The 18384-nt window shown below is 42.3% G+C and overlaps 1 protein-coding gene across 13 annotated transcripts in view; it reads right to left on the bottom strand.

The window, feature by feature from the left end:
• ITPR1 (inositol 1,4,5-trisphosphate receptor type 1) overlaps positions 1-18384 on the bottom strand; it is a 185799-nt gene that overhangs the window by 84321 nt on the left and 83094 nt on the right. For 7 of the 13 annotated variants that reach the window (XM_052778069.1, XM_052778068.1, XM_052778071.1 and 4 more), the window contains 15 exons: positions 17964-18102; positions 16394-16452; positions 15069-15230; positions 14800-14970; positions 13786-13851; positions 12816-12953; positions 11122-11247; positions 10545-10745; positions 8779-9030; positions 8106-8231; positions 7250-7378; positions 4313-4339; positions 3278-3398; positions 2451-2635; positions 947-1095 (listed from right to left, as the gene is read on the bottom strand). In XM_052778069.1, coding sequence (XP_052634029.1) covers positions 947-1095; positions 2451-2635; positions 3278-3398; positions 4313-4339; positions 7250-7378; positions 8106-8231; positions 8779-9030; positions 10545-10745; positions 11122-11247; positions 12816-12953; positions 13786-13851; positions 14800-14970; positions 15069-15230; positions 16394-16452; positions 17964-18102 — 2051 coding nt within the window. The remainder of the gene's footprint in view (positions 1-946; positions 1096-2450; positions 2636-3277; positions 3399-4312; positions 4340-7249; positions 7379-8105; positions 8232-8778; positions 9031-10544; positions 10746-11121; positions 11248-12815; positions 12954-13785; positions 13852-14799; positions 14971-15068; positions 15231-16393; positions 16453-17963; positions 18103-18384) is intronic. The other 6 variants (XM_052778072.1, XM_052778080.1, XM_052778078.1 and 3 more) reach the window with 1 other exon arrangement.

Raw genomic sequence — 18384 nt, 5'->3', positions numbered from 1 at the left:
TAAGATATACGTGCCTATCTTACTTAATTGGCTTAAGCCACAAACAGGTTTTATTATCATACCATTATACAAGCATCTTGGGAACATTGTCTCAGGAGCAACATTTAACCAGCTACCACGGGCTTCGGTGAAGCTGTGAAGGAAACTGCATCCCCCCCCCCCCCCCGGCAGGAGGACTGCCAGATAAAACCCTCTGACTACAGGCAGAAAGGAATCAGGGGAAGGGGCAGTGGGATTTAGGACCTGATGGTCCTCCAGAACAAGCACTTAAAGAAAACTATTCCACATACTACTTTGTTAAAAACCATATCAAGAGTCCTGGACAGTGCAATTGGAAATCCATCCTACCCAGCATTTGTTACTTACTCAGGTACCTAGTTTCCATAAACTCTGTATATAATCCACCCCTCCAGGAGGTGATCTGAGAAGCTGGATTCTGCTCTGAATTGCCCTCTAAATGACCTTCTAATCTTTCCTTTTCCTTCCCTCTAAACGTAGGCAGCACCTGTGTTAGGTGATGCACATGATAACAATGGATACTGACATACTTGCCCAGCAGTAAGTGCTACAAGATCAAGTACCTTACAAACATTACTAGGGTTGAGGGCGGGTATCAAATAGCAGGGATCAGCTCAAAATTTTTTACTCATTTATACTAGTGTTCATGACACTTGTATCCTGCAGCAAATACAGAAATTTTTAAGCATTAGCTCTGAGAGCATACCAAGCAGTCTTTCCCCATCCCCAAGAGCATTTTTTTTTCCCCATCCAAGGACAAATTGCATTTACTATCCCACGAAATACTGTCCTTTACGAGTAATTCAAAGTATATCAAGTATTTACCAAGCTGGGCGAGAGGGTACTGTTCCATAAGGCATGGGAAAACTGGGAAAAAGCAAAACGTAACAAACCCCCTCCCAACAACACAGACTTCAAGACAACTTACTTGCAAATGAAACCTCCGCTTTCACATTTCCTCCTTGCATCCGTGTTCTCTGGGAAGAGCAGTTCAGGCCTGTGAAGCACATCTACTAGTACTGACAACTCTGCCTGGACAAGAGGACGTAGGCGATCCTCTAAAGCTGATACTATGTCCTAGAATATAACCATATCAAGATTTTAAACATTAAATAAATCTAAATTTATATGCAAATTAATTCTACAAACCGCAAAAGAGGGACGGGACAGTTAGGTCTGTCCTGACTGGATAAACTAGATTAAAGACCTCAGAGTTTGGTCAGATAAGACTTTCAGTTTTATTGATTAATAGGTGTCTTAAAAAAGGGAGCCCTGATTTCCAGCAGTCCCCCAGATTACTTAGTTCCCCTACCCTGCCCATGTTTGTAGGTGCTCTTGTTGATATAGGAGAAAGAGAAAAATGCAGATTCATAGCTGCACTGAAACTTTGTGATAATGATCAGGCTATTTATGCTTACACAAACTGACAAAAGTACTACTGTTAAAATTATGCAAAAAAAAGAAAAAAAAAGTTATTCGCCTTGTCCTCCATGTTTGGAAAGCTGTACCTACCTTAAAAATGAAGCCACATTTATCCTAATACTTAAACAAGCAGAAAATACTGAGATACCTATGAAGCCAGAGACAAAGTTTAATCAAATTGAAATGGACAAATAGACAGGACTGAATGAAGAGGGAGAAGCTATTTCAATGAGACTGGGTTGGGCTGTGTTTTTACATTACTTAACAGAAGTTTACATAAAGTTAGTTAGAACTGTTTGCCAGAAAAAGCTTTTGACCAGAGAATGAATCTTCAAAGGATAAAGGCATCATTCAAGATGATGAATTTCATATGGTATAAAAAATAGGCCTTATTGAACTGTCTACAGATCTGAACATAGCATACAGCTATAACGCATCAGTCCCTATTTGTAACATGAAACATTATGTTTAAATAGTCTTTTTAGCAAAAGCAGTATGGGAAAGCACACACTTCGTTTCAGGGAATGAGTGCGGCTGCAACTGGTTCACAAGGAACCGATACATCTATTTATTTAAAGCTCTGCAGTGGTTTCCAGGCAGGGCTGTGGCACCTTTCATTGTCTGAGAGTTTTGGTGTACAAGGAGCAAAGCACTGGAGGAGTCTGGAAGGCTGTGATGATGAAAAAGTCCTGTCTTACCAAAGAAATATTACTAATGGTGGAACAAGAATACTTCAAGTACCACTAGCTTCAAGTATCAACATCTCCTAGGATGAGTACTTCTATACCCATTAGCTGTGCACATTCAATTACCTGTCCCGATACAATGGTTTACATTTGATTTTTTATACAGTATTACAGTATTATTGTATTCAGCATCAGCCAACTTGATTACCATGTGGCATTTGGACTAGTTAATTCCCAAATGTCTTTGTACTTAGTAAATTACTCCTTTTGTGTAGGCATGCAAGTAAGAGCTTATCAATGGAGGAAGGGGTACTGTGTAGTCACCTGTAATCTTTCAATTATGTTTCGATAATCCCTGGAGGCAGCGAGCACCGAATCTCTGCGGGCAGCATTCCTTGCAGTCATTCGCCAGTTCATTGCAGTCTTCTGTACAATGTTATGAGATTTCAAGAAGAGATTGTTGACCTGACTGTCCAAGTCTACAGGAATTGCAATTGCTCGGCTTTTCGCTGCAACAAGCAAAAGTTAGTAAGAATTGACTCCTTCAGCCCATGTATTACAATCAATGCAAGAAAAGACAACCTCTACTTGCAATTCCTTCTACAATCTCCTTTGTGTGCTTTTTAAACAATGCAATGCTTGGTCCCTGCGTAATGGGTCAGACCTCTGTGCTGCATTATGTTTAAAGGCTTTCACACCTCAGAGCTGTTTACTGTCTTCGAAGTGTGGGAGTAGGAATCTGTCCTTACACACACACACTCCTAACAACTCCTGCTAACACACATGTACACCTATCCAACAGAATTTGGCCTCAATATCCAGTACAAATTACTCTTCTTGCTACTAAAAGTGGAGCAAGCTACTGGGAGGAGTGGCACAAAATTCTTTCCCTACTGCAGATCAACAGGACTGCAGAGAGTTTTGAGGTAAACGGAGAAAGCACTTCAGGTTACAATCACAACACCTACTGCTCAACCATGACAATATATCAACATAACTCTGGCTTTGTACCATGCCTTGGCTCCGAGTAATCTGCAAGTGGTACCTGTGGGAAGTAAACTGCACTTTCTTTTTGGAGGGATGACATGTAAGCAGCAAATACTGGATGACCATGTTTGCAGCAGTTAGTTCTGATTACATCCATCTCTTACCTACATCTGAGAGGACCCGAATGCAGCTTTCCACTGAAGCCTTTTGGCTTGGCATTAACCAGTTGCAATGGTACACTCTGAACACGCCTTGCAGCAACTGTACAAACACAGGCTGGCGAGTCTAGAACACAAGGTTAAAGAAGAGAAAAATCAAACTCATCCCACCGTACTGAAATGTACGAACATCACCTTGAGGTAATACTGGTTACCAGCTTCAGCCATGACTCTCTGCACACCAGTGATTTCTAACTGGTCTGCATCCACTTGTCAGGTAATTTCATGTAGTAGACAGCATATCTACCACACCATCAGCAACTGAATGGAAAGGGTGGGAATGAGTGCTGGAAGGGAAATATTAAATAGATAGCTTCTAAAGCATAAAGCCTCAGTAATTGAAACCTGACTAAGCAAAGGAAATAAGCAGTCATCTTCATCTGTTTAATCAGAGTTATCAGCAAACCTGGCATACAGAGATTCTTCTTTTAGCGTTGACCAGTAGCTGACTCAAGAGTCCACAGGTAAATGGGACTTCGCTCTTGGCTCAATGACAGCACAGCTCCGAAGTTGAAAACTCATCATTTCAAGTATTATTAGCTGGTATCTAATTTACTGAAGAAACCAGCTGTGTGTTTGTTATTTCGAACACAGGTAATAGTTAGTGGTAAACACTACAGCCACGGATTGGCCAAAATTAAGGCGTGGTTTTCAGCCCTGTATTTCGCAAGGTGATCTTCCACTACAGATAGATAGGTGAGCTATTCCAACACACACATGCACATGAGCTCTGTTCTTTCATCTTTGCAACATTCCAACAATAGTGACCAAAACTCTCTGTTTGGTTTTGTACGGTAATTACTTAGTAGAACAATTCCTTTATTTTACCTGTAAAAAGTATTTTAAATATTTCAACCGAACCTACATTGAGAGGGAATATCCCGTGTCCCTGTGCCTACTAGCTATGTAATGTTTCTATCAGCTAAGTGAACTAGACCACAGTGCAAAGCCCACAAGACTTAGGAACCAGTGAAAAAATACCTCTTTTATTCTGGTCAAGATTAATGCCTGTTTGTAAGAAAAAAGTGGAGTTAGATGAAAAAGCCAAATCTATTACATAATTAAATCTATTAGATCAATTCATCAAGTAACACCATTATGAAACACATTATGAGATACAAAAGGAGAATCAAAATTCAAGAACCAAAAATTACTAAGAGGCAAATACCTATTATCCTTTCTAGAAATAAGCCAAACACCAAAACCATGGCAGACAGTAGTATCCTCCAAGGGCACTGAAAATACCTGCACATTTGGATTTAAAGGCACCCACATACTCCTTTAAGTTCATGTTTAAAGACTTTTTGGTCTTAAAAAGCTTCAAAGACATTTCATTTGCTTAAACTAGGTCAATAAATCAAATAAGAAATCTACTCCACGTTCCACATGCCTCCAACTACACTTATGAAGGAAAGCCTTGGGCAGCAGCACCCTTAGGAGGCGAACAGGCTAAGTAGCACTTGTAAAAGAGGAAAAGTTTTGGAAAGCTGTTCTTTAAAAAGACATATTTATGTTCTCCTAATTTTATATTATTTGAACTGCACGACAGACGTACAAGGTGTTCCTTGAACAAGCAAGGCTGGTCCTGACTCAAAGGAGGTACAATTGAAGTCGAACAAGCCATAACATGAAAGGGCATGAGACAAGAAGAGGCTCGCATGGGAAGAAACAAGATGACAAGGTGCAGCAGAAAGGACGGGGAGTGACTGAATCCAAAGGCAATGCAAAGGAGAGTGGCAGCTATCACTCGCCTATGGAGACAGCGGCACCAGGTCAGGTAGCAGTGGCTGCAGGCTGCCCTGCAGCATCTCAGACGGGAGGGAAAAATCCCACCCGGAGGAGTGATGTACGCCAGCTAGGTGGTCCAGCGGACTGTACTCCTCAAACGGGAAAGTCCCTGGTTATGGGCAAGAGTCCTGACAGGCAGAAAAAGGGAGAGAAACGGAGCTTTTAACTTAGAGATGTAGAGGAAAGATCAATCTAGGATAAGACAGAGCTATCAACTGAGATGGTAAAAGAGAGGTGAACTAAGTTACTTCATCCTGCTAGACAGAGGGAGAGATTGAGAAACTAAAGAAAAACTGCTGACATAAAATTAACAGATGGCTAAAATATGATGGTAAGGAAGTGTATTCAAATGCTGTACACTCAGAGATGACAATTAAAAGCATGAGAGCCAAGGTATACAGTACAGAGGGAAGAGAGAAGGGCAGTGCCTCAGGAGACAAGGCTAACTTGATCTCTGTCTCATTTCTTTTGATGAAGTTTTGACAAACTAGCATGGAGGCTGATACCACAATAGCGGCTGACATCTTAAAGTCACATGAGGCGCAAATCAACTGCTGGACTGCTCAGACTTGCTTGAGTTAAGACACAACCCTAATAAAGCTGCTAAGCCCAAACACAGCTGTTGCAGCTCTGTGCGCCCTCACAGGCAATGCCCACAGTTTGGCAACTTAGGAGTATTTGAGCCAATCTCAAACACAGCTCTGTTGCTTTCAGTGTGACTATTTCCTTGTCTGAATAAGGAGGGCTGTCTAAGTCTATGAGAAGCAGAGCTGCGTTGAATGCTAAACAGTTGGTAGATCAGTCTGGCCACTGGTCATCCAGACACGGGTTGAGTACAGGTCCTGACTCAAGGAGGGCAGAGATACACGTAGTCAGGAAGGCAAAAGCAGGAACATTATTGCTTATACTAAGCAGAAAGAAGTCTTTACCTGATGCACAGTGATGCAGCTTCCCTGGAGCACTGCAGTCACCCAGGCAGTGCACCATGATCCAAAGGTTTAGCACAGATTCTCTGACGAGGGACTGACATCAAATTGCCAGATGCCCTTTATGGCCACTTTTGGGAACCAGATGCCTCCTAACTTGCTGCTAGTTGCATTCAATTACAAACCTGGAGTTTGCACTCCGAATAACTGCCTTTGGCACAATGAGGCTGCATCAAGTTTCAACAACTACCATACTCAAACTTCTGACAGACCTGCCAGGCACCTGACCACTCCACCCACACTCCTCCCAAAAAGTTTTTTATGAATAAAAGAATGATGTTATCTTTGTGCTGCAATACAAATATTAGGGCAATGTCCTGACACTGCTTTTCTGCGGTGGAAATCTCTACCTTCCGTCACTTCACAAATGTTCCAGGTTTCTCCACATTTCCCCAACTTTTGAACAAGACAAAAAAAAAAATTACTCAGCCTTATGAAACACACTAGAGCTTTTGGAAATTTTTTGTTTTTAAAGGAAATTAGAATCTTCCCATAAAAACATTCTTTCTTTAAACAATCACCTTTGCACCCTCTGTAATGCAACACCCTCTCCTCCCATCTGGAAAGTTTGCCACCAAACTTTATCTTCTTTCTTCATGGCTCTCTGGAGAACTCCGTGCTGCTGTGCTACTGCTTTACCACTGCTAGAGAGCTGGCATGCCAAACTACCGCTGAGCAAAATTGCTTGTTGCTCTACTATACCTGCCCACATCATCTTGTTCAACCGCACTCTGATCTAAGGCCGCAAAGAGGACAACCAGAGCCTTTAGATGTAACTGCAATACAAAACATCCAAAAAAATCCTTCATTCCCCTACTTGCAGTGTGATTTTCTCACCCAAAACCTGGTAATGATATATAGAAACTCTCTTCAAGAGACCTGTGTGATCTCAGGGGTAGTAGAGAGTTGAATCTACAAACGAAGTAGTGTGACACTTCAGCCTCTCTAGAAAAACATTTGTAATCTGATCTATAAATCTTTCCGCTTCTACAGCAAAAGAAACATCCTGGTCACAAAGAATACCTATCTGCTTCCCCCTTACAAACACACGTTTCTTTTGAACTGGTAAATGGAACCAAAGTGGAATGAACATAATTGCATCGGCAGCATATTTTTACCTTTCTGTCTCTGTACGTTTTCCTACCTGCAAAGTAGTGCTCTGATCAGAGAATGGGGAACTGAAGAAAGTGGTGACTATACTCATCACTATTTCTGTAACGTACTTCTCCAATATGGAGTCAGCATGCTTTCTGTCGCTGGTGTTGTTACAAGCCTGCAAGACAATTCATTCTTAGGTCAGAAGCAGCTCAACCAAGGTAGATTAGTAAGTGTTACAGACTGGAATTCTTTATTTCTCACTGTTCTAGTCACAGCAATTCCCTGCCACAATGATATTTATGACACTTGGCTCTCTGGATTTCCAACACACACAAAAGCAGAAGCCCAACACCATTACTGTTTTAATGTGTTGGCATATAGCATGTTTAGGAGGGAAGGGAAAAAAAAACACAGTGCCTTAGAGGAAAGAAAGTAGTAGGATAGGGAGGACTGAGGTGTAATGCTTTCGTATGGGGAAATACTTGGAATCCCAGGCAAAAAGCCATATGGCCAAACAAATGCCAAGCTTGGAAAAAATTTGTCCCAACCTGCCAAAAATCGTTGACTATTTCTCGGGAAGGAGCTCGCTATCCTGGCCAAAATGAGCAAGCCAGGTGGCAGAACAGAAAAAGGCATTAGACAAAAGAGCAGGGTGTGGGGCTTTTCTGAGTTTTTTGTTTTTTTTTTTTTCTTTTTAAAAGGAAAATATTAATCTGTTCCATGGAATATGACTAATGAAATCCACAGGCATAAGGAAAAGAAGGCACATATAAATCTGAAGGAACTCAGTATTCAGGGTACTTACTGCCTTGATGCACTGTTATGTCTTATTCTTACTGCTCTACACTAAATAGGTTCATTTAAGCTTTTTTAATTCAGTTCCTAGATGCAGAAATCATTACCCGACAGATGTCAACCAGGAAGTTCTCAAATAGCTTCCACATATGATTACTGGTGTAAATCTCTTTCATTTCTACTTCTGTGTCCACATAGCAATGATTCAAGAAGTTGATGTATGCAATTTTGACCTAAAAGTAGAGAAAAAAAATTACCATTAAAAAAATAAAAACCTGAATGGTATTATGAATGAATATAATGTCACCTTGAAACTGCTATATAAATAATTTGTAATTCTACTTCTTCATTTTATTTAAGCACTGGTGAAATTTAATGCCATGAATAGCAAGACATCATCCAATAAAAAACACCAGGATTACTGTAGACAAAACGTCAGCATAATAATCATTTCCAGTTCTGCAGAACCATCTGTTCAAGGTTAGCAGCATACTCCATAAACCTCTCTGCCTCAAGAACCCTATAAAACAAGTAAGTACAGCATCACATCCCCATTTTAAGAGCAAGGAAACAAGCATGAAAGGATTTAACTTAGCTATCCAGATGCACTGGGGTTGCCGATAGCAGAACCAGGGAAGGAATCCAGTTTCCCAGCTCACAGCTTACTGTCCACCTGCACCACCACCCTTCCCAGACCAGACTCAGCAATATCAAATCTCTCTCACCCAAAGTCAGCACATTTCAAATACATATAGGCCAGTGCCTCCAAACAGCCCTCACCTCAGGTATGCAATCCTCGTGGGTTACTACCCTAACAATGTCATCCAAAGGAAGAAGGGAGTTGCATTTTATTTCTGTGTAGACATTTTTGCCTTCTGTGCACACAGCAAGCAGTTCTACTAAGTGGATGTGGTACATCAGTGGGCTGTTTTCATCCATCCGATCCCTCTCTGATCTCATCATTTGCACCAAAGTCTGGAAGGAGGCTCTGTCATTGTAAAAGACTAGGACGTCTTCTCCCGCATTCACCAGCTACCGAGAAAGAAAAATATTCCATCAGCAGATCAAAGCCCGCGCATCTCCCTGCAGCATCCTCCCCTAATCTGTGGGCTGACTGTTACAGTGCAAATCCCGATTAGCTGTTCTTTAGACACTTAAAAGGAGTGCAGCCCACCAAGTCAGCTGGGCATTCCTCTTGTGCTGCCTTCATGGGACAGAGGGCTCAAGTATGACATTTTGTCTTAAAGAATTTACCACTTCTGAACGGCTGAAGAACTTCAAAGTCAGTCCAACTGACTGCTTAGACAGAAGTTGTGCTAAGAAGCTTGTGACTTTCCACTGTGCTTTTTTATTTCACATACATTGCCTCAGCTGACTTTTTAATACAGCTAGCTGTAGACATACCCTGTTGGTCAGAGAAACGCCCCAGGGGCACGCCGGATGGGAGGACTGCAGGACTCAGTAATTCCACCCTTCTGAACAAACATCATCAATTTTCCAAGGCTAGTGAGTGACACGTTAAGTCACACATTGGAGATTTCTACCAGCTTCATATTTGAGACCCGGATGGCCACATTTTCAGAGCAGTTCAGACCTCCTGTAACTCCATGAAGGGAAGGAGAATGAGCAATCCAAGACCTGCTGCAGGCTGGACACTTCTGAGCACGCAGCTGGAGGGATCTGGGGCTGTCCTCCCGCAGGGTTTGTGGCAAACAGCCAAATAAAACACAGAAAGCAACCCCCAAGGCAACCCCCTTTTCTCAGCAGCTAGTGAGCCCCGTGGAAACCGATTGCTGAGCATCTTGCAAACTCAACTCCATGTTGAGAAGCTCACGAAACCATTTTTGAACTGAATGACAAAATATGGCAGACCTTCTAGTAAGATTGATACGCAAAAGCCAGAGCTTAACAAATCTGATCCTTGGGCTCCCCCTGCTGAGGAGGCCAATAAAAATCCCATCAGACATGCAAATACACTGTCAAACAGATCACATCCAATATCCAACTTAAAGAGATTTATGTACCCTTCTCTTCACCTCTCCCTTCTATCCTGACACCCCAATTTCCCAGTTACCTACACACCTAAATTTCGGAAGACCCTCAGACTTTTCCCCCTTCAGCACTTAAACACCTGAATATGTAGGTCTTGGCAAGATAAGAAATTCACGTCAAAATACTATCATGATAAAAGTTTCCTTCTGCATTAGTGATCTTGAAATTAAACTATTTCTTTTCTAGCCAATTTTGCTAGAGAAAGGCGCCCTTGCTTCATAAGCCCACCTATACGCTGCTGTGTAGAAGCCTGGAAAGTAACTTGAAAGTATCATTAGTAACCGACCACTCGTTATACCTATGAGTAAAGAGCTCAGAAAGCTTTTGGTCACAAAAAAGCCTGTGCTTTCTGGTAGCTGTATGCTCTTTTTGCATTGTGAGAGCTAACTGTCAGCTTCTTGGCAGTCCCAGAAGCGAGAGGATCAATTTGTCATTTTCACCAAATGGTATGTGAAAACTTCTGTTCAGACCTTGCAAATCTCTGCAGCTCTCACCTCAGCCATTACCATATCTTGGCATTTCTTAATGAATTTTCCTTCCGCCTTGACAATTGTCTGCAGGAACTTTATGTACTGAACATTTCTGCCATGTGTTTCGATACAGTGGACAAAGTGTTGAACAACGCGTTCATTAATCTCACTGCAAAGCTGGAAGTTGTTCATGAAAATGTGCTGCATTGTTACTGCTTCCAGAATCTAATGGAGGGGATGAAAGAAAGAAAGAAATTAGAAAATAAACAAACCACCAAACCCACACAGAGATCAGGATAAAGTCAGCCCTCCTGGAGGGTGCAGGACTGAAAAGAACATTTCAGAGGACCTCATCTTTCAACACAACGGCTTGTATCTAAGCCTATTTTTCAGTCTACTTCAGCCTCTTCAACTTTCTACACTGAAATGGTCCTAAGCAAACAGATCTTGCCAACTTTCGAGGCTTTAGAATGAAAACAAAATGTGACCCCTTCAACCAATCTTGCATCAGAACAGGCCCAGAGGCGATCCCCAAGGACAATCCATTCTCTTTTCTTGCTAGAAAAAAAAAAAAAAAATCATGGCATGAGGTTATTCTTACCCCTGGGTTAAGGAACAGGTTTATGTGCTTGTGCAGCAATGCCTGGTTCTGTTGGTTCCCAGCACAAAAGTTCTGTAAAAACTCGTGTGCAAGCTTCATTATCTCCTGCATCCTCGTGTCTTCAGCCTGTGATTGCATGACAAATAAGATAGGGTTAAAAAGAATCTGAAGGTTCACTTTCAGGTGAGTACTGGATGAGCCGCAGCTCCAGCTCTGCAAGGGAACTGTCACGTCTCTCTCACACTCCAAAGAAAAACAAACCTCCACCCAGTTCACAGACATTAGGGATGAGTTTGGCCCGCTTCACAGTTTTAAAGATCATCAGAAATAAAGTCCGTAATAGAAATTACAGTAGTTTATTCTCTAAAATTGCATACTCCATGGCCAAGCCTGCCAGCAACGTGCTTTAGTCACTTTTACACTTCTGAACATACCAGTACATTGGCCAAACCACACATCATCACCTTGGGGCTACGCAGGAAAACTGCTGTGTTCCACTGAAATGCATTTCAGCAGCGACAGATAGGTAGTCCATGGCAAAGAAAAGATGGAAAGTTATTATTGCAACAGCTAAGCCCAATTTATGTCTACTGGAATCTGCACACTACTTGCATGCTTCCAAGTACAGTTCAGGAATTGGTGCCTTTCCTCTGACATCAGTGTGGATTACCAGTCCACTGATGGTATAAAATGCAGTTTGGAAAATTAGTGTCTGCTTTTATTTTTAAGGAGTTTCATATATTTCCAAGAGTGAAACACCTTCCACACTGCCTGTCCGACATGTATTCACATGCACGGACAGAAAAGTCACAAGAGATGTCGGAGGGTGTTTTTGCTGCTGATTTTTTAGCAAAATATGAAGCAAGACAGCATGAGACTTAGCTTAACATTAATCAAAGCTATTGTCTAGAATTACTGGTTCTCAGAAACCTGTAGAGTTTGGAACAGAGGACAGCAGAGTGACCAGGAAAAGGTGAAGAGCTCCCTCACCTATGCAATGATAAGTACCTGTCACCTGTGACTAATGGGCAGCCAACACGATGAACTTACGGTGCGCTTCATCAGCACAATGCGGTGCTGTGCAAGCTCAAACCATGCAGCAACAGAATCAAACTGGGCTTCAAACTGCACCTCTGACATTACATGGCACTCTGTATGGCTATGAACAGCAGACCTCGCCTGGAAAGCCAGTTGCTATTTATTCATTTCCAAGGGGGCACTTGGGACTCTACAACTGGGAGGGTCTGTGTCTAACTACTGGGCGGACCTGCTGATAGATCCCATGGGGGACCAGGCACCCTCGTTTCCCTTCGTGTTCCCAGGGTGGCTGTCATACAGCTACCTCATGGCAGTAACGAGGGTCTGGTTTCCACCAACACAGCTTAACTTCAAGGCAGCACACACCTCCCATGAAAAGCAGAGAGTTGAGCCTTGGTCTTACTCTGAGCTATGATGGACAGATACTTCTTCAGGAAACAGTGCACAACACTGTCTATTCAAAGACCTCACACAAACAAAGCTTATACAAGCTCCCCATTATTTTTGAAGCATGGATATTTCACAGACTATGAGGCTATATAAAATAGACTCTGTGAATCCAATATAAAGATAGAAGGTTCAGGAAGGTTCAGAGGAGGTATTAAAAGCCCGTCAACATGACATGAAGCAAGGCAACAGCCGTACAGAAACCCAACCTTTTCGTAAGGGATCTGCAGCAGCTCCAGCACAACCGCATGAGCTCCCATGTTCCTCAGAAGTCGCTGCTGCTGCTTACGGCTTTTCCTGACCGAGGCGCTTTCCTGAACACAGAGCTTGCTGAGCCGCAGCAGGATCTGGAGAAGAGACTTGCTTTAGAGCTGAAATTCTGGGTTTTATTTCAGAGCATGCCAGGTGGCTCCCAGAGAGCAGCAACAGTGGAAAACGCATCTGCATGGACCAGAGCAGCCCTAGGCAGCAAAATCAGGTTTTGGGGTCTCTAGTTGAGAGGCTAAGACCAGGCTAAGGCCAGGTTGGTCCTGCAACACCAGTAGAGGTGCAGTGGTTCCTGCTGTCCCCTCGAGCGGCAGCCACCCTCGCCACCCCCCCAGGGACACAGCAGCCAGTGCAGCCTTGTGCCACTCGGCACAGGCAAGGGAAGCAGCTTACTGGACCGGGCACCACCCGTGGCATCTCTTGACTAGGGCTGGTCCTGCAGAATTCAGCCGTGGCAAGTGAACCCGGCATCGGGCTCCGCAGTATGGAACCACAGAAAGAGCATTAGCTCACACCACACCAGCGCCAACGTGTGCTCTTTGTCCGGTATTTTTTAAATTGAATTTCAATAGCACAGTGGGTTTGAGTGCAAGGTACTTGGGACAGGGCAAATAGTTTCTCCACTTGCTTCCTTCCTTCGTAGCCTTTAACAATAAAAATATTGTGTTACCATTGAAACAGCTGCAAGATGTCGCATTTCTCACTAATCCATTCTTAAGGAAAGAATACACATGTCGTGCTTATTATATTCCTGGCTTCTCATTTAAGTTGGGATATGTTATTACTCAGCAAATAGTTTCCACAATGGAAGAGTGACTCAGACTTTCCTGGGTGCCTCCCTCTGACTGCAGCTCTGCAGAGCTGTGTTACTCATTTACACTTCCATTTAACTACCAAGAAGCAAAGTTTTACCTCTTTTACTACACGGTAGTTGTAGCTGCTAGTACTTTCAGGCTTTTGGGACTTGCTGTGACCTTCCTGAGGATAAAATCAGACAATTTATTAGTAGCTTATACTATTGTCTTCATGAAGGCTAAAATTACCATTCTAGGATAGCACCCGCTTTCTTCATGGAAAGGAGTGTCATCCTTCAGTTTTCTGACAGTCTCAGAAAAAAACATATAATTATCCTGTCAAGTCACATTGACCTCTATAACATAAAATAAGGTGAGGGTGGGCTGATTTTAGAGACGGCAACCTCCTGCCCTTTCCTTTGCTTGTCACATTCTGTCTGTAACCAAGTCTCCCCCCCCAAAACTTCTTAATTTCTCTCCCTCTCTACTATTAAACTGTCATTGCATAGATATCATGAGATGCCTTACAGTACTATGCACAAGGAAAGCAACAAGTTAATTACTTCTACTTCCTTCCAACAATAAATGCTCATAACCCAGGGAATACTTGAATTCGCTCACCCAGTCTTTTCTATATGATTGGAAATTATATGGAGGCAAAAGGTGTTTAATTAGTTCTAAGCCAGATGTGTATGCCAAGAAAGTCCCATATTATCAGGTACAGAAAAAGCCCTGTTCTCTTCTGCCATTTAATCACAGTGCCATGATTCAAAATGCATCACACCTGAACAGTTCACAGCTCTGCCCTTAGATTATTTGAGGTACTTTTGACCATACAAAACCCATGCAATCTGTCAGTGCTGAAAGGGCACAAGTTGGGAGCCAGAGCAAACCCAAACCAACTGCTTTGTTAGAGCCAAAAGATGAGGATCCTGAGCAGTTTCCACTTGAGACTAATTGGCATAAACCAGCTCAAGTTCTCCTCTTATTCTTGCCTTAATCTAAAAGCAATACAGACAGGCTCACCAGGCTATGCAGCGTGCTGGAAAGATCCTTTTTGTCACATTTCTAGAAACAGTTACATCTTCATAAAATATTAACACATGAATTTGAGCAAACACAACCTAATTACCTCTTTTTTCTTATGTTCGTTTTCACCTTGCACTCCATCCATAGTCTCATCAGGACCTTGGCCTTTGTACACCCAAAGCTCCGATTTTTCCACAATAGACCTCAGCTGGTCCAAATCTTGTTTTATCTGCTTGTAGTTGTCAACATCTTGGCTGGTAACAAGCAGTTGAACCTTACATGAATGCAATCCATTAGTTGCACAAAAGGATTGTTTTTAGCTGCAACATATACATTCAGATGAGAAATGATGCTCTTAATACACATACATACCTGCTTAAAAGCTTGAAGGACTTCTTGTCTCTGACTAAAGTGACGGAAGAGTAGCTGAAGTGCTCCAGACACCAGAGGAGGATAATCATGCATTGTTAAATGCAACAAAACTCTGAGAAATGTTCTGCCACCATGATCATCTAAATCCAGTGGTGTGTTCTCCTCACTGAAAACAAGAGTGTAGGAGTTAACTAGCAGGTTCTTCAGACCAGTCAGCGGTGGCAGAAAACCTTTTTTCTTACTTTTAAATAAGGGGAAATTTATCAAATCAAGTGCTATCTTAAGACACACAGGGTTTTTTGGTGTACTGCTTAATAGGGAGGCTATTCCAGAATCTCGCTAATTATCGTTCGCTCGGCTTACATTATCCAACGTACATTTTTCGGGGTCAAACTATGCCAAAATATTTGTCCCTGTGTCAGCCTCAACCTATGGCTCAAATAGTTCTTGCCTATTCCTGCTATTAACCTTTCTCACTATTTGTGAAACAGAACCCTACCTCAGTATCCAGGTTGTAATGCTAATTACATCAAGCACTTGAAATCCTCCTCTTCCCTCTATTTCCCTTGCACCTCTTTTCTGAGCATGAGAAACTTACGTTGTATTTTTTTTTCCTGTCAGTGCCCCCTGAATCATTTCTGTATTCTGCTTCCAACCAAGTCTGCACGCTTACATTAAAACTTCTGGTTATTACTTCTGTACGTGAACCTCTCTCTCCCCTTCTGCCTTCATTTAAGAACTCAGTTATCTTAGGTTTACAGAAAAAAACTGCAGCTCTGAGCAGCTTAAGGACAAGCTCAAGTATTTGGAGTCTGTCACTGACTAGCTGTCCTGTGATTTAAGAAAGGATATAAGTCGCTCTGCCAGGAAGGCAGGTATGGAAGGTACAGCTTGCTTTGTTCTGTCATGCATGTGCAGTCTACTGCTGCATTATACAAAAAAAGGGTGGCTAAATATGTGTCTATCTCAGTAAAAGTCCCGATCCTTGCCTACCCAAACTTTTCCACCTAAGACTTCACTGCAACATTCAGATGTACTTATCCTCCAACTTGGCTTTCACCCACATGAGTGAAACCCTCCCGCGAAGATCTTTCTGGCTGAAGGACCCCTGTCGTCCCTTATTTGTGGCTTTTAATCCAAACGGACACTACTTTGAGCTGCATCAAAGGCATTTCAAAATGAAGCCTAGGTAACTGGCAGCTGCTTCCAACCTTTTCCCAGTCGCCACCTCACTTTCAGCTGCAATCCACACTCCTTGGGAGCCCTGAGGGCTGCAGCCTGGGAACTGCTGAGCTACCCCTTGATTAGCACTAGTGAAGAGATACTTTCCTTCCGCCAAAGATCCCCTCGGCTTGTTCTTCAATATGTTCAAAGTCTAGGGCTCCTGAAAAAAAAAAAAAGACAAATACGTTATGTCAGAGTTGTACCAAAGATGTTTCTGCAGCCTAAAAACATTTTAAACAGCAAGTGGTGATGTAGGTGTGAGCAAGGGGGTCTTAAGAAGCTGAAAGGAATGATGAGAGATTACTGAAGCAGCCTGCTAAGATAACATAAGACAATATATTAACCTGTTCTCAGCTCGCAAATTAAACTGCATAGTAATTTCAGCAACGTCCAGGCTTATTCGTCCCTTGCCTATTTTTAGATTGCACCAGCATCATTCCAGGACACTGATGGACCTGGTGTCATTCAGAGGGGCCATCCACAAGAAACACCAAACTTCAGCCTTGAGAAGTTCTAAAGTAATAAATTCAGCAATGACAGCAATACCCCTGTGGCTCAATAGACAAAAAGTTCTTTGCATTTTTCATTGTAGGGTATATATTATCACATGGGCAATGACCAATGCTCTGAAATAAAAAAATGAAAATGTTATAACAGACTTGGAGCTCTCAATATTGCACAAAGATTTGCAAAGGGAACGGAAAAAGAGCATGGGGATTTTGCATCCTTGCCAAAAATGTTTACCCTCCTTCTTCCAAAGTTCGGCTCGCAGAAAGAGCTCTCGCTCTCCCACCAGCCCAGTTTTGAAGGCCCTGGCACCCCGGAGGGCTGCCGGACAGGCAGCCCAAGAAAAAAGTAAACACATCCCCTTTGAAGTGAGATCAAAACAAACAGTCTCCTTCCTTTGAAGACTTCACATCTAAACCACATTTTCCTTATCCTTCTCCTTTGCATCTAGAGATACAGTCCCCAAATTGAGGAAGAAAAACTGTTTGATGTCCAATAAGCTCCACTTTTAAAATCCAGTTATTCGTACATGGTACAGGTCCTAACTACAGGACACTTTTTCCCCTGGAAAGCAATACAGCAATTGACAACACCCCATTTACCCAGTCCACTAACTATCCTGCTTTCAATTAAGAAGGACACTGGACATGACAAGCTCCTCAACAGCTTACTTTCATACCCTTGTCTAACACCACTGAGAAACAGACACCTCCAGATGTCTTGCCTTCCTACAATACCTTTGGAAAAGAGAAGTTTGGGTTGGTCAAGGCATCAGGCAGGGGGGAAGGGATGGAGGAAATCAGATTACTCTGAGGACCCTTTTCCTTCACCCAAAAACATTAATAGAAAAGATTTAATTTGAGGTTGATGACAGATCACACGTGATAGTTTATTTCAGGTTTTCTTCAAAGGATGAATTTCAGGCTCTTGGTCACACTTAACACATGGAAACAAGTGGGAGAGAGTACAAATAAATCCTGGGTTTTGTTTGGGGTACATGGAAATGATCCCTACTCATTATTCCCACTGCTAGCAGGGTACTCTGCTTCAGTGGGACCACTGAGATGCCAAAGCAAGAACCTAAATCAATTATCCAATTAGCACCTGTAAGATTAAAGAGTCCTCCCTAACCCACACAAACTCATTCTTTGCAAAGTAACTAACCTGGTACATTAGCTGGCATTTCTTGATTACTGCTTCCAGTTGGTGATTCAGACATCTGGGCATTGCTTTCATCAAATTCATGTTTAAATATACAAAGTAGGCAGGAGATTCTGTAGTCCAATCTCACATTCAAAATAAACTAATGATACAGAAGTAGTAAAAATGTTGAAATAACTTGCCTATTTCAGCACACGTACAATTTACACATAATGCAGTGCTACCAACATGCAAGATCAACATAGTAAAGTTGTGGATTTAACTTGGAGAAAAGGTACGCAAACGTTTCCCCAGAATTCAGTAATTTTGTTTAGTGATTTCAACAAGCACGTGATATACACAAAGTAATAAATACTTGTGAGGGATTTTGGCAGAGTTTTGGTCCCTCATTATTGTCCGATGCCCGCATCCTCACCCCACCCCC

The sequence above is a fragment of the Harpia harpyja genome, chromosome Z (assembly GCF_026419915.1).
Source record: "Harpia harpyja isolate bHarHar1 chromosome Z, bHarHar1 primary haplotype, whole genome shotgun sequence".
NCBI classification, from domain to species: Eukaryota; Metazoa; Chordata; class Aves; order Accipitriformes; family Accipitridae; genus Harpia; species Harpia harpyja.
This window is presented reverse-complemented; position numbering and strand designations above follow the sequence as displayed.